Here is a 16,780-nt window from a genome sequence, read left to right as displayed (position 1 = left end):
TTCTAGTTTTTTTCCAGGGCTTCCCATCTCTAGGCATGAGCAACAGGCATCCATTGGAGAAGATGGGTTAAGTTTACTGGACTAATACCTGCACTATCAGGTATTTCTGAAACCAGTAGGAGAACACTCCAATCTCCCAGGACATTCTATACAAGATCTGAAAGTCGCTGTCTTATTACAAAAGAATTTCAGAAATAGACTGGAAAGAGAAGTTGCTGAATTGCAACTTATTACCAAACTTAAAACCATGGAGAGACCTGGTCTGAATAGAGACAATGGATTCTTATTTCATTATACATGATAAGCTATTTTAGCCATCTCACCCCTTGCTTTTTCCTGTAAGACCAATTGCAGGCGTTAACAGTCCTCAACAGGTTTACCACACCTATCAGCCAGTCACCCATTCCCACCACCCTTCTGAGTAATACCCCTCCCCACGCTCTCACTATATAGAAGGGTCTGGTGACTTCTGTTTCAGTGTATCGGAAGAAGTGTGCATGGACACAAAAGCTCACACCAATAACAAACTTAGTTGGTCTCTAAGGTGCTACTGGAAGGAATCGTATCTATTTATTTACAACACGGCTACCTACCTGTAACACAGTATTTCATCAGCAGAGTTCAGTTCTGAAGCATTGCCTTTCACTAGACTATGCAACAAGGAAACTGTCTAGCTAACACACATGCATTTTGAAATATTTGACTGCTCTTCCGTGCAAAATTGATGTATCTAAAAAATGTATTTAAAACATAATTGGGTTTTTTAATGTGTGCTGCATGAGGGTGCATCTTCTTCCTTTCCCAGATTATCAGATAAACAAATACCTGCACATAGCTGCATAGTGGATTTCACATTTGCAGAATGTTGGGGGGGGGGTGTTATGGGAAATACTAGGGGAGGGGAGAGCTGGGGGGAGAACGCACAGCACAAATACATCCCATCAGGAACCGGCCACTGCCTGGATATTTCAGAGACATAAAACTGAAATCCCTCCTAGGCAGATGAAGGTGAAGAAACACACATCCCGAAACAGTGACCTATTAACACTCTAGACACAGGCTGGAAAATCAATGCATCTTCTATACTGTTCTAACTTCTCTCTCGACCACAGGTGTCATGGACTTTGAAGACACTCGAACTCAGAACACAAGGGAGAAGCGTGCTAAGAGGAAGGGACGCTTGGCAAATCCACAGCGTGATCAACTCCCACCTGGAAAGCTATGTCCCCACTGTGGAGGGACGTGTGGGTCCTCCACAGTCACTTACGGACTCATTGTTTTTTTTAAATAAAATTTTATTCATTTTTCTTTTTCATTCATTACATACATCTCAAAGTCTTAACATTTACTATGTGTTCCTTCCTCCCTCCCCTCCTAGGCTTCCCCAACTTCCGCTTCTGGTTTGTTTCTCTTTTCACCCACCTTGCTACCTCCTAACACAAAAAGTTATTAATAACATGACATCAAACCTAAATACATAAAAGTAAGCACACCATATTTCTCTATCTTCTACACATTTTCTAATACTAATTGTGTGAATGTTTATTTAAATCCTGCCATCAACTCTATCTTTGTTTCTTTGTTTCTATAAATGGTTCCCATTGTTTTTCAAAGTCTCTGTTGTCCTTTTCAATTAGCCTGTCTGTCATTTTTGCCAGTTCTACATCATCATCATCATCATCATCATCACCATCATCATCATCATTTTTAATTTGTATACCGCCTTTCTATCTTACAATACTCAAGGCGGTTTACAAGCTGAGGAAACAAAAAATGTACATCTTATAACAATCTAATGCAATACAAAAATGTGATAATAAAACATAACTTTAAAATAGGCAACCTCCATCCAAAAAGTAACATTCAACAATCATTAGAATAGTATAAAATAATACTATCAACATATAAAAGTTAAACAGAAATCCACTCAACAGTTACAATAATATCTAAACCGTAATCATTACAAAATGGCAAGCCACAGTACATAAAACAATACAGTACACATTGAGAAGCAGAGAGTGGGGCAAGGCAGGTGGAAGGAGGCCTTGCCGGATGGAGTCTCCCCCCTCATAGTTCATCAACTTCTTTAGTTGGTATTTCTCCAGTCTTCCAATTTTGTGCAATCAACATTCTTGCTGCTGTAGTGGCATACATAAATAAAGTCCTCTTTTCTTTCCTTATGTCTTGGCCTAAAATACCTAGTAAGAAGGCTTCTGGTTTTTAACAAACATTATTTTCAACATTTTCTTCAATTCATTATATATCATTTCCCAAAAGGCTTTTACCTTTTTACAATCCCACCACATATGAAATAACGTACCTTCTACTTCACATCTCCAACACTCTCTTTTCATTTTTATACATTTTTGCCAGTTTAACCGGTGATAGATACCATCTATACATCATTTTCATATAGTTCTCTCTCAATAGTATACAATCTGTCCATTTCAAATTTACTTTCCACAATTTTATCCAATCTTCAAATTGTATGTTATGGCCCATTTAATCATTACCAATTTTACTTCTTCGTCTTTGGTTTCCCACTCCAAAAGAATGTTATATGCCTTTTTAAAATAATTTTGTACTTTCTTCTATCACTGCCTCGTTGGAATTTGGAAACCGACTATGAGATGCCTTTCTTATTGTCCTCTTTAAAGATATCCTTTAATTGTCTATGATGCAGCCAGCTTTGAAGATGTTCTTTTATTTCATCATATTCTTTCCATTGCCTCTATTCTGGCCACTGCCTGGATATTTCGGAGACATAAAACTGAAATCCCTCCTAGGCAGATGAAGGTGAAGAAACACACATCCCGAAACAGTGACCTACTGACACTCTAGACACAGGCTGGAAAATCAATGCATCTTCTAAACTGCTCTAATTTCTCTCTCAACCAAAGGTGTCATGGACTTTGAAGACACTCGAACTCAGGACACAAGGGAGAAGCGTGCTAAGAGGAAGGGACGCTTGGCAAACCCCAACCATGATCAACTCCCACCTGCAAAGCTATGTCCCCACTGTGGAGGGACGTGTGGGTCCAGAATTGGCCTCCATAGTCACTTATGGACTCATTGTTAAAACCGTGTTTATGGAAGACAATCTTACTTGGCTACGAGCGATCGCCAAAGAAGAAGAATTTCTCTCTTGACTGCGTATTGAGGCTTATTATGCAGTATATGCTTTTCAACAGCATTTGTTCATTAGAGCTATGATCTGTGGGGCTATAATCTCATTGCAAAGATACGTCATTTACATACGTCAACAGAATACCAGCGAATGCATTTGTGTCTATGAAAAATATCAGATCAATTCACACCAGATTAACAAATTTGGGGGATGGGAGAAATATTAAAGCAACGCTATATACAAGTGATGAATACATGGGAAATAACGCAAGAGAAAGAAAATAGAACACAGCTATGTAAATCCAACTCTGATCAGGAGAACAATCTGCAACACAGCCACTAAAAGGAATAAAAATTCAAATGGAAGCAAATTCTAATTCTGAACACAATCATTGGTTTACACTCTGTAGGAGTTATTTAATATAATTAAATATCTTCCCACACTCCAACCTTTCTGTTTCCCTTGTACGAGGAGAGCCAGTGTAGTGTAGTGGTTAAGAGCGGTAGACTTGTGATCTGGTGAACTGGGTTCGCATCTCCTCTCCTCCATATTCAGCTGCTGGGTGACCTTTGGCTAGTCACACATCTTTGAAGTCTCTCAGCCCCACTCACCTCACAGAGTGTTTGTTGTGGGGGAGGAAGGTAAAGGAGAATGTTAGCTGCTTTGAGACTCCTTCGGGTAGCGATAAAGAGGGATATCAAATCCAAACTCTACTTTTCGTCTTCTTCTTCTTTTCAGTTTAGTAAGGGAGTCCTTGTCACCTAAGTTCTTTCTATAGGCCAAACATTTTTAAGATTTCCTCCCTGTATGAGTTCTTTGGTGGCTAGTAAGCTGCTTACTGCGACTGAAGCTTTTTCCACACTCCAAACATGTATACGGTTTCTCTCCTGTATGAGTTCTTTCATGCCACTTAAGGGAGCTACTTTGAGTGAAGCTCATTCCACACTCTGAACATGTATACGGTTTCTCTCCTGTATGAGTTCTTCCATGCGACTTAAGGGAGCTACTATGAGTGAAGCTCATTCCACACTCTGAACATGTATACGGTTTCTCTCCTGTATGAGTTCTTCCATGCGACTTAAGGGAGCTACTATGAGTGAAGCTCATTCCACACTCTGAACATGTGTACGGTTTCTCTCCTGTATGAGTTCTTTGATGTGACTTAAGGTGGCTACTGTTACTGAAGCTCTTTCCACACTCTGAACATGTATACGGTTTCTCTCCTGTATGAGTTCTTTCATGCGACTTAAGGGAGCTACTGCACCTGAAGCTCCTTCCACACTCTGAACATGTATACGGTTTCTCTCCTGTATGAGTTCGTTGATGCAATGTAAGGGAGCTACTGCACCTGAAGCTCCTTCCACACTCCGAACATGTATACGGCTTCTCCCCTGTATGAGTTTGTTGATGCAACATAAGGTTGCTACTGCACCTGAAGCTCCTTCCACACTCCGAACATGTATACGGCTTCTCTCCTGTATGAGTTCTTTGATGCAATGTGAGTTGGCTACCACGACAGAAGCTCTTGCCACACTCCAAACATTTATACGGTTTCTCTCCTGTGTGCAATCTTTGATGCAAGGTAAGGGTGGAACTCTGGCTGAAGGTCTTTCCACACTCCAAACATGTATATCGTTTCTCCCCTATATGAATTTTTTGATGCAAGGAAAGGGAGTCGATGCGACTGAAGCTCTTGCCACATTCCAAGCATTTATAAGGTTTGCTGCCTCGATGAGTTTGTTGATGTCTAGTAAGCCCAGTGCTTCGAGTGAAACTCATTCCACACTCCAAACACGTATGCGGTTTCTCCCCTGTATGAGTTCTTTGATGAGACTTAAGTGCGCTACCATGACTGAAGCTCCTTCCACACTCTGAACATGTATACGGTTTCTCCCCTATATGAGTTCGTTGATGCGAGGTAAGGGTACCACAGTGACTGAAGCTCCTTCCACACTCTGAACATGTATACGGTTTCTCCCCTGTATGAGATCTTTTATGCAATTTAAGGGTACTACGTTGACTGAAGCTTTTTCCACACTCTGAACATTTATACGGTTTCTCCCCTGTATGAGATCTTTGATGCAAGATAAGGACAGTACTCTCTCTGAAGCTCTTCCCACACTCCAAACATTTGTAAGGTTTCTCCCCTGTATGAGTTCGTTGATGCGACTTAAGATGGCTACTGTTACTGAAGCTCTTTCCACACTCCGAACATGTATACGGTTTCTCTCCTGTATGAAATCTTTGGTGTCTGGTAAGGCTACGATTGTCACGGAAGCTCTTTCCACACACCGAACATGTATATGGTTTCTCCCCTGTATGAGTTCTTTGATGTGAGGTAAGGGTACCACAGTGACTGAAGCTCCTTCCACACTCTGAACATGTATATGGTTTCTCTCCTGTATGAATTTGTTGATGCGACTTAAGGGTGCTACTCTTACTGAAGCTCTTTCCACACTCCGAACATGTGTACGGTCTCTCTCCTGTATGAGATCTATGATGCAAAGTAAGGGCACTACTGTTACTGAAGCTCTTTCCACACTCCAAACATTTATAAGGTTTCTCCCCTGTATGAGTTCGTTGATGCGACATAAGTCCGCTACTGTTACTGAAGCTCTTTCCACACTCAGAACATGTATGAGGTTTCTCCCCTGTATGAGTTTGTTGATGTGACTTAAGGTGGCTACTCCGACGGAAGTTCTTTCCACACTCTGAACAAGTATACGGTTTCTCCCCTGTATGAGATCTATGATGCGAGGTAAGGACGCTACTGCTACTGAAACTCCTTCCACACTCTGAGCATGTGTACGGTTTCTCCCCTGTATGAGATCTTTGGTGTCTAGTAAGAGTACCATATTGACTGAAGCTCTTTCCACACTCGGAACATGTATATGGTTTCTCATTTGTATGTACTCTTTGATGTAAAGTAAGAGCTGAGCGACGACCAAATCTCTTTCCACACACTGTGCATTCATGCTTTTTCTCCTCTCTAGGAATTTGATTTTCACCACCCTGAGACATACCAAAGTCACCCTCTGGCTACTGCTTTCGTCTCCCCTCTTGCCTTCTGCCTCCATCTTGAACCCTCAGCTTCCTTTGCTCCCCCTCCTCTTTGGAGCCTTTCAGTGACACTTCGGATTGTTCCCCTTCTGCCAGCATCCCTTCAACATCTCCTGGTGGAATAAAAAGGGAAACTGATGAAATGCTAAAGGAGCGTCTTCACCCCAATCATTCAGTCAGGACACTGAGATCCAGGTCCCAGGGCCTTGTGGCAGTTCCCTCACAGCTAGAGTGGCTGGGGCAACCCAGTGAGATGTGTGGGGTACAAATAATGAAAGTATTAATATTAGTATTATTATTTATCGAGTTTATATACCTCCCTATACCCAGAAGTCTCAGCGTGTTTCTCAGAAAGTATCACAGAATAAAAACAACAATCCAATAACACCCCCTCCAAAAAAAGTCACATTTGAAAAAGGATATAGGATGTCAAACATATCAACCAAAAGCCTGCTTAAAATGGAACCTTTTTGCCTGGCATTTAAAGGTGTATAATGAAGGTGCCAGGAGAACATTCCTGGGGAAATGCATTCCACAGATGGCGAGCCACTGCAGAGAAGGCCCTGTTCTCGTGTTGCCACTCTCCGGATCTCTTGAGGAGGAGGCCCACAAAGGAGGGTCTCAGAATATGATCTCAGGGTTCGGGTAGGCTGTTTTTTTAAAAAAATTATGTAGATCACCAGGAACAGCGAAACCCCTCAGGCGGCCGATACACTGGGTGTACATAAACAATAAAAACATATTCAAATCAACCATATGTACAATTCTATATATATTAAACTCCACACTCCATAGGATTTTAACATTTCATCACCCCATATTGTTCAAACCTGCCCAAATAATTCAACATCTTCTCCAACCAGTCCACCTCTTTCTCACTGACCTTAAACCCTTCCGTTTTACGTATCTTCACAGTTAGGTATTCTAAAATGATAATATTATTCAATTTTTCCCTCCATTTGTTCACCCCTAGCTCTTCTCCATTTTTCCAATCATTCGCTACAACCTGTCTAGCTGCACTTACCACCAATTTTACCTATTTACATTCCTCTTTTGTTTTTAACCCGATGCTACCCAGGCTAACAAGAACCATTAATTTAGATATTTCCACACTTCTACCCACATTTCCCAATATTTCTATACCAATCTGTTTCCAAAACTTCTTAACTAATGGATAATCCCACCACATCTAAAATCTGTTCCTGGATATCTAACCTCCAATATTCTTTCAAACTTTCCTCTGGTGATTTCCCCATATTTAATAACACGTTATACAATTTTGAAACTATTTTGGCCCTATCTAACCTATATTCTTTCACTAATTCTTCGAAAGGTGTAATAATTCTTTTACCACATTCTTTAACTACTTCTTACTTCAACAGGGAGGAAAGTTGCTTTTTCTGTAACCAATTAATTTTGTTCCACATTCCACTTTCCTCTTCCATCGTACCTTCTATTTCCCAACTTTTCTCCATATCCTGAATTGAGATTTCCTTTAATTTATCCCCTACCTCTTTCGGGATGAGCTCCCGTAACGGGCCCATTTTATCATAATACCACATTTGGGTAAGGGGAGAAAGATCAGGAAAAAGTTTACTTCTCCACTTCTCCCATACCCAAATGGACCCTGTAAATGTTGATATTTTTTCTACTTCCTTTTTCCTTTTTCTCCTATCGAATATTCTTATTTCTTTATAATTATATTCAAATATTTTCTCCACATTTTTAGATATCCTTACTCCTAAATACTTTACTATCTTATTTGCTATAGGAATACAGTGGTACCTTGGGTTAAGTACTTCATTCGTTCCGGAGATACGTTCTTAACCTGAAACTGTTCTTAACCTGAAGCACCACTTTAGCTAATGGGGCCTCCTGCTGCTGCTGCGCTGCCGGAGCACGGTTTCTGTTCTCATCCTGAAGCAAAGTTCTTAACCTGAGGTACTATTTCTGGGTTAGCGGAGTCTGTAACCTGAAGTGTATGTAACCTGAAGTGTATATACACCATATATAAATATGCTAAATACACCATACCCATCACCTTCCTAACTGCCTCCACCAAATACTTCTGAGGCATAAGCCCAAATTGCTCTTCCCCCACCAATTGTACAATACAGTTTTTTAGCCTTATTGTTATGACTTTGGCAGATATTCTATGATCCATATTAGTAATTGATATTGGCCTATAAGAATCCGGCAGTTTGATCTTTCTCCGGTTTGGGAATTAATACCAACCTTGGCTCCAACCAGAAGGTGGAGTTGAAGCTCCATTCAAAATTCCTTGGTACAGTACAGTCATAGGTGGCACCAATATATCCTTAAAATGCTTATAATACACCACACCGTACCCATCCAATCCTGGTGCCAATTGCACATTCATAGAGTCGATTGCTAATCTAACTTCCTCCTCTGTTATATCCTTATCCAATTCCCTTCTATTTTCCTTCTTGTAATTATGGGAGCTCCAATCCTTCACAAAATTGATCCACCTCTTCGTCCTTAATTCTTTTATTTGCATACAATCTATTATAAAATCCTAAAAAGGTCTCCAATATCTTATTAGGGTCTGTTTCCAATCCCCCTTTATCATCTCTAATAGCTCTAATATTTTTCCTTTCCTGATAATTCCTAATTTTATTTGCTAATATTTCCCCTCCTTTCCCTTCACATTCATAATATTTGTGTCTACTATACCATAACTTTAAAGTGGTTCTATTCATATCTAAAACTTTCAACTCTTCTCTCTTTTGATCTATTTTTTCCCTATCCTTCTTTTGCTTAGACATCCTAAATTTCTCCTCCAATAACCTAACTACTTATTCTACCTCCTTAATCCTTCTATCTTTCCCCTTTTTTAACACTGACAAACTCTGAATACATTCTCCCCTAATGACTGCCTTTATTGCTTCCCATTTTGTTGCTAATGGGATTTCTGGGTCTTGATTCTCCTGAAAATACCTTTCTACCGCAATGTATATTTTAACTTACTCTGCTCATCAGCTACCAACCAAGGGTAAGACCTATTCATGTGGCCTATTTGAAGGAAAGCAGATATGGGGGCAGGGGCAGTGATCTGACGTGGCCCAGGGAGAGAGGGAAAAATAGTGGAAGTAAACAGCTGGCTTCGCAAATGGTGTAAACAGGAACGGTTTGGATTCTTCGATCACAGACTGCAGTTTCTGGAAGATGGACTTCTGGCAAGCGACGGGCTGCACCTCACAACGGTTGGGAGGAATGTTTTTGCCAAAAATCTCAGAAACCTCATCAGGAGGGCTTTAAACTGACTAATGTGGGGGAGGGAGACAGTGCTCCTGAAGGTAGGAGTCTATCAACTGATGAAGATGATCATCCAAATGTCATAGACCAAATGGAGCAAACAGCATGCAGACCTGGTGGTGGGAGGAAAAAATCCTTAAATAAGAGACACGGGGGAATGATTAATGGGCTTCAATGTCTGTACACTAATGCGCAAAGCATGGGAAATAAGCAAGATGAGCTTGAGCTCTTGGTACAGCAAACTAAATATGACATAATAGGCATCACTGAAACCTGGTGGGATAAGTCCCACGATTGGAATGTAATAATGGAGGGATACAATCTATTTCAGAGAAACAGACCAGACAGGAAAGGAGGAGGAGTGGCATTATATGTCAGGGATGTGTATACCTGTGAAGAGATCCAAGATTTAGAACCTCAAAGCCAAAGTGAGAGCATTTGGGTCAAAATTAAGGGAGAGAAGAATAACAGTAACCTCATTGTGGGAGTTTACTATAGATCCCCAAGCCAAACGGAGGACATAGATGATGCCTTCCTGGAACAGATGGCCAAGCATGCAAAAGGAAGGGAGATAGTAGTAATGGGGGACTTCAATTACCCGGATATTTGTTGGATGTCAAACTCAGCCAAGAGCATAAGGTCAAACAGATTCCTCACTGGCCTTGCAGACAACTTCATTGTCCAGAAAGTGGGAGAAGCAACAAGAGGAACAGCCATTTTAGGTCTGGTCCTAAACAATGCTGATGACCTGGTTAGTGAGGTAGAAGTGGAAGGATCATTAGGCGCGAGTGATCATGCTCTTCTGAAGTTTACTATACAGCGGAAAGGAGCAGCCAAGCATACTAGGACTCAATTTCTTGACTTTAAGAAAGCCGACTTTATAAAACTTAGGGAAGTGCTGGGTGAGATCCCATGGACAGTAATACTAAAAGGAAAGGGAGTTCATGATGGCTGGGAGTTTGTTAAGAGGGAGATAGTAAAAGCACAACTTCAGGCAATACCAATGAGACGGAAGCATGGAAGGTGCCTAAAGAAGCCAGGGTGGCTATCAAAAGAACTTCTAACCGAGTTAAGATTAAAAAAGGATGTGTACAAAAAATGGAAAAGGGGGGAAACCACCAAAGAGGAATTCAAACAAATAGCCAGCACATGTAGACACAAAGTCAGAAAAGCTAAGGCACAGAATGAACTCAGGCTTGCTAGAGAGGTTAAAAGCAACAAAAAAGGCTTTTATGGGTATGTTCGTAGCAAAAGGAAGAACAAAGAAACAGTGGGGTCACTCAGAGGAGAAGATGGAGAAATGCAAACAGGGGACAGAGAAAGGGCTGAACTCCTCAATGCTTTCTTTGCCTCAGTCTTCTCTGATAAAGAAAACAATGCCCGACCTGAAGAATTTGGAGCAAATGATTCAGCAGAGAAAACACAGCCCAGAATAACTAAGGAGATAGTACAAGAATACTTGGCTAGTTTAGATGTATTCAAGTCTCCAGGGCCAGATGAACTGCATCCAAGAGTATTAAAAGAACTGGCAGATGTGATCTCAGAACCACTGGCAGTCATCTTTGAGAATTCCTGGAGAACAGGCGAAGTCCCGGCAGACTGGAGGAGGGCAAATGTTGTCCCTATTTTCAAAAAGGGGAAAAGAGAGGACCCAAATAATTACCGCCCAGTCAGTCTGACATCAATACCAGGGAAGATTCTGGAGCAGATCATTAAGCAAACAGTCTGTGAGCACCTAGAAAGGAATGCTGTGATCACCAATAGTCAGCATGGATTTCTGAAAAATAAGTCATGTCAGACTAACCTGATCTCGTTTTATGACAGAATTACAAGCCTGGTAGATGAAGGGAACGCAGTGGATGTAGCCTACCTTGATTTCAGCAAGGCATTTGACAAGGTGCCCCATGATATTCTTGTAAAGAAGCTGGTAAAATGCGGTCTTGACTATGCTACCACTCAGTGGATTTGTAACTGGCTGACTGACCGAACCCAAAGGGTGCTCATCAATGGTTCCTCTTCATCCTGGAGAAGAGTGACTAGTGGGGTGCCACAGGGTTCTGTCTTGGGCCCGGTCTTATTCAACATCTTTATCAACGACTTGGAGGATGGACTCAAGGGCATCCTGATCAAATTTGCAGATGACACCAAACTGGGAGGGGTGGCTAACACCCCAGAGGACAGGATCACACTTCAAAACGACCTTGACAGATTAGAGAACTGGGCCAAAACAAACAAGATGAACTTTAACAGGGAGAAATGTAAAGTATTGCACTTGGGCAAAAAAAATGAGAGGCACAAATACAAGATGGGTGACACCTGGCTTGAGAGCAGTACATGTGAAAAGGATCTAGGAGTCTTGGTTGACCACAAACTTGACATGAGCCAACAGTGTGACGCGGCAGCTAAAAAAGCCAATGCAATTCTGGGCTGCATCAATAGGAGTATAGCATCTAGATCAAGGGAAGTAATAGTGCCCCTGTATTCTGCTCTGGTCAGACCTCACCTGGAGTACTGTGTCCAGTTCTGGGCACCACAGTTCAAGAAGGACACTGACAAACTGGAACGTGTCCAGAGGAGGGCAACCAAAATGGTCAAAGGCCTGGAAACGATGCCTTATGAGGAACGGCTAAGGGAGCTGGGCATGTTTAGCCTGGAGAAGAGGAGGTTAAGGGGTGATATGATAGCCATGTTCAAATATATGAAGGGATGTCACATGGAGGAGGGAGAAAGGTTATTTTCTGCTGCTCCAGAGAAGCGGACACGGAGCAATGGATCCAAACTACAAGAAAGAAGATTCCACCTAAACATTAGGAAGAACTTCCTGACAGTAAGAGCTGTTCGACAGTGGAATTTGCTGCCAAGGAGTGTGGTGGAGTCTCCTTCTTTGGAGGTCTTTAAGCAGAGGCTTGACAACCATATGTCAGGAGTGCTCTGATGGTGTTTCCTGCTTGGCAGGGGGTTGGACTCGATGGCCCTTGTGGTCTCTTCCAACTCTATGATTCTATGATTCTATGATCTTAATCATTCCAATATCCATTCCCTTCACCCATTTCCTAGCCTCTTGTGATATTAAAATACCATCCATGTGCCATGTGGGCTAGCATAAAATGAATATGAGTAATCCTTGGGGAACAACTCCATCCATAGTTCCAATAATCCAAACTTCCCACATAATGTTTTAAACTTCATACCCTTTTCCTTTTTGGAACTATTTCCCCCTTGCAGATTAACATTAAAGTCCCCCCCCCCAACTACTTTTGTATAAGGCGAGAATTTCTCAAGCTTCTGTAAACACCTATAGAGAAAATCCAGCTGGGGCTTCTTAGGGGGAAAGATTGATGCTAATGCCACCGGCTCTCCCTCTAAGCAACCTTGAACAAAAACAAACCTTCCATTCTTATCTCCTAACACCTTATTCTCCACAAAGTCAACATTGGATTTAATTACTATTCCCACCCCTCTACTTTTCAAAGTTCCAGAAGCCATAAATTTTTTCCCTTTTCCAATGCCAGGGAAATTAACCTTTCTCTTCCCACCCCCCACTATATGTTTCTTGCAAAAAAACAACATCAGCACCTGGATCTGGTCTGCGACCACTTGCTCCAGAACCTTGCCCAGGAAAGGGAGATCAACAACTGGCCGGTAGTTAGGCTTTCTGAATTCAGAGAAGGTTTCTTAAGGAGAGGTTTTACCACTGGCTCCTTCAAACATGCAGGGACCACCCCCTCTTGTAAAGAGGCACTGATCATCTCCCTGGCCCAGCCTGCTGTTCCGTCCCTGCTGGATTCTATCAGCCAGGAGGGGAAAGAGTCTAGAGTGCAAACGGTCACCCTGACTGATCCAAGCACCTTGTCCATATCCTCGAGCCTTACCCACTGAAAAAACTCATCCAGCACAACAGAACTAGATTGTGCTCTGGACGCCCCATGAGACTCATCTGCTGTAACAGCAGAGTCAAGATCTTGGTGGATGCAAGCAATTTTATCTCCTCCTTTTTCCTCGATAAAGTTTATACTCTTATTTACATTGTGTTTTTGATAGTATTCAACAGTCACCTATTATTAATTTGTCATAATCTGATTCAACTTTACATCCTTAGTCCATACATATCAACAGGTTTTCTTTAGAACAGTGTTTTTTCATTTGGTCCTCAAAGCATTGCCATTCCTTCCTTAAATTCTGGTTTGACTGCTGTCTTACGGCTGCCGTTAGTTTGGCCTATTCTATAAAGTCACATAATTTACCTATCCAGTCTGCTTTTGTGGGAATAATGTCCCCTTTCTCATTTTTAGCAAGTAATAATCTGGCTGCAGGTGTGGCATATAAGAATAACCTTTTGTTATCTTGTGGGGTGTCCTTTCCTATCATGCACATTAGGTATGCCTCTGCCTTTTTTTCTATAGGAGCTTTGAGCATCTTTTTTAGCTCTTCATGGATACACCCCCCAAAATTATTAATTTTCTCACAGCACCACCATACATGTATCATTGTTTCCTCTGCATTATTGCATTTCCAACATTGGATGGATTTGAGTTCATAAATCTTAGCTAGTTTGGAAGGTGTCACATACCACCTATATAACATTTTCATTAAGTTTTCCTTGATAGTATAGGTAAAGGTAAAGGTAACTCTAGGGTTGTGCGCCCATCTCACTCAAGAGGCCGGGGGCCAGCGCTGTCTGGAGACACTTCCGGGTCACGTGGCCAGCGTGACAAGCTGCATCTGGTGAGCCAGCGCAGCACACGGAACGCCATTTACCTTCCCGCTGGTAAGCGGTCCCTATTTATCTACTTGCACCCGGGGGTGCTTTCGAACTGCTAGGTTGGCAGGTGCTGGGACCGAGCAACGGGAGCGCACCCCGCCGCGGGGATTCGAACCGCCGACCTTTCGATCGGCAAGCCCTAGGCGCTGAGGCTTTTACCCACAGCGCCACCCGCGTCCTTGATAGTATAACAGGCAGTAAATCTGATATCTAACCTCCATCTGTATTGTGGGGCCGATCTCCTGGGCCCATTTAACCATTACATCCTTTACTTCCTCGTCTTTCAGATCCCATTCCAATAACAGTTTTAGATAAATTTTTTGTCATTTCGTAACAATGCTTTTTTGTTGTTTGGGTTCATCTTTCCCAAAGCCAATTTTTTTGGTGATATGGAAGGCAATCGGTGAGTTAGTGCCTTATCTCTCTGAATGTTTTCAATCTCAGATGTCCTTGTCTTCTTTTAATAGTTGACTATAGGTTGCCCAATTTCCCTCCATATTTATTTTTTTGCCTGCAAAAGCCTCTACTGGGGACAGCCACCATAGGTGTTTGGGTTTTTAATAATGGTTGGTATTTTGTCCACTTTATAAAGAGCATTTCTGACTATATGATTAGTGAACCTTCTGTCGACTTTGACCTTATTGTAGCCAAGCTATGCATGCCATCCGTACCTGTTGTTGCAACTCTCCAAATCAAGTATATGTTTTCTCTAATAAGATCCAATCCTTTATCCAACATAGGCACGAGGCTTTGAAATATGTCCTTAAATCGGGGAGTGTGAAACGCCCCCTTTCTTTTTTTGTCTGTCAGTAATTTGTTTTTTATGCGGGGTTTCTTACCCTGCCATATGAACCTGGTCAGATCTCTCCTGCAATCGACGTACCATTGTGGCAAGAATTTTAACAACAAAATGCTCTGCAAAGCAGTCAAAGCAAGCTGCCATTAGTTTTACCAGCTCCTTTGGGCCAGCCTGTAAAAGGCCCCGTACAACACGGAAAAGTTATGCCGGACTACATGATGAGGATGCAATGGAGGCAAAAAACTATGCTTTCTTTGCTACCTTCACTGCCACTAGCTAGGTTTGATAATGACCCCTTACCAGTGTTTGGTTGCATTCATTCAGATCTTTCATCCACTTGCGTTCAGTTTCCCAGCTTGGGGTGTACCAGGGGGCCAATCGGGCTGCACAAAGTGGGAGAGGACGCTGAGGGATATTCGTATTATTAGTAGTATTACTAATAGTATTATCATTATTAGCCTGTCGGTATAAGGCCTCAGCCACACTTGGACTTTTAATGTGGACGTGAAGTTGCTTGTTTCTCCTTTTTAAAAAAATCTCTTCTGCCCAGAACTGCTCTTGCAGAAACTGCTGTTTAACTGAAACACAAGTAATTTAAAATGTGTATGTTGGGGCGATGTCATTGGGTTGTTTTTGTTTCTGTTTCGATTATGTACTTTTGAGTTTTTATATTGAAATTTTATCCTGTGAACCGTCCTGAGGCCTGTGGGTATGGGGAGGTATATAAATTTAACAAACGATAGTAAAATCAGGTCGGATAAAAATTATTACAAGTTCCAGGGGGAGCCTCTGCAGAAGGTTTTCCAATGCTTAAGGGTTTGCCTTGACCCCAAGCCCAATGGGGAGCCCAAGGAAGGTCCCCCACCTGCCCAGGTTGGCCTGCAGGGAGCAGGAGTAAGATCTGCCCCTCCATTGGGAAAAGATGTCCTACCCCCATAAAAAGGGGGAAAGCCCTATAAATGCATTATTTTAGCGGAATTATCTACAGAATGCATTAATTATGGTAAATGTATATATTTGGGGATATACCCTTTGCAAAAGCGCGTGCATTAGGCGAGATCTGCACCAAAATGCTGACCAATTTTCAAGAGGTCTTTAAAAATGTGAAAATCTGGATAAATTGATGACTAGAAAAAGGAGACGCAGAAAAAAAACTTACATTGAAACGGTTTGCCTAACAGGGTTTTTTTTTAATCCCTCCTCAGAACTCCCTCCAGCTGCACCCCACTCCCCCCCCCCCCAGTTATAACATACTGTATAATGATTTGACGCACCTCCAGCGCCTCCGCGAGGAACGACACTCGCCGCCATGTTCGGCATCTTCCCCACGAAGCGGGACAGGAAGCGGAAGCTGCTATTCTCCCGACAGCCTTTTTTTGCTCCCCTCTAGGAATCTCAGCTCTGTCGCCGCTGCTCTTAACCGTTTCGGAGCCGAGCGGCAGGAGCCTCTGGGCTTCTCAGGGCAAAGAGCGAGGAGAGGCGCTGGTCTCGCCTCCAGAAAGACCCGCTGGATCAGCTGCGCGGGCGCCCTAAAACGTTTTCTAAACTAATTTTTAAAAATTATTTTCAATTTTCAAATTAACATTTTTGCTTTTGGTACAATCCATATCCAATCCAAATTTGCAATAATTGACTTTCCCCCGCCCCCGTTTCTATCTCCCTTTTATTCTCCTTGCATGTAATTACTATATATTTCCTCAATTAATTTCAACCTTTGTTCTCCCTCCCAATTCTGTTCTTAGTTCATAAATGTTAC

The 16,780-nt window shown here is 42.0% G+C and overlaps 1 protein-coding gene across 2 annotated transcripts in view; it reads right to left on the bottom strand.

Annotated features, from left to right (window-relative positions):
* The window catches only part of LOC310670731 (uncharacterized protein), a 25,474-nt gene extending 8,694 nt beyond the window's left edge, over positions 1-16,780 (bottom strand). The window contains exons 1-2 of one of the 2 annotated variants that reach the window (XR_014507619.1): positions 16,299-16,780; positions 5,775-6,300 (exon numbers count right to left, since the gene is read on the bottom strand). Coding sequence is in view for 1 of the 2 variants with exons in the window: in XM_083426445.1 (XP_083282571.1) it covers positions 16,299-16,344 (46 nt within the window). In the remaining variant the exon portion in view is untranslated. Of the gene's footprint in view, positions 1-5,774; positions 6,301-16,298 lie in introns of those variants that run through there. The other variant, XM_083426445.1, reaches the window with a different exon arrangement.

The sequence above is a fragment of the Podarcis tiliguerta genome (genome assembly GCF_965153285.1).
Source record: "Podarcis tiliguerta genome assembly, chromosome: 2".
NCBI lineage: Eukaryota > Metazoa > Chordata > Lepidosauria > Squamata > Lacertidae > Podarcis > Podarcis tiliguerta.
The sequence above is the reverse complement of the archived record's forward strand: the minus strand, read 5'-3'. Positions and strand labels throughout refer to the sequence as shown.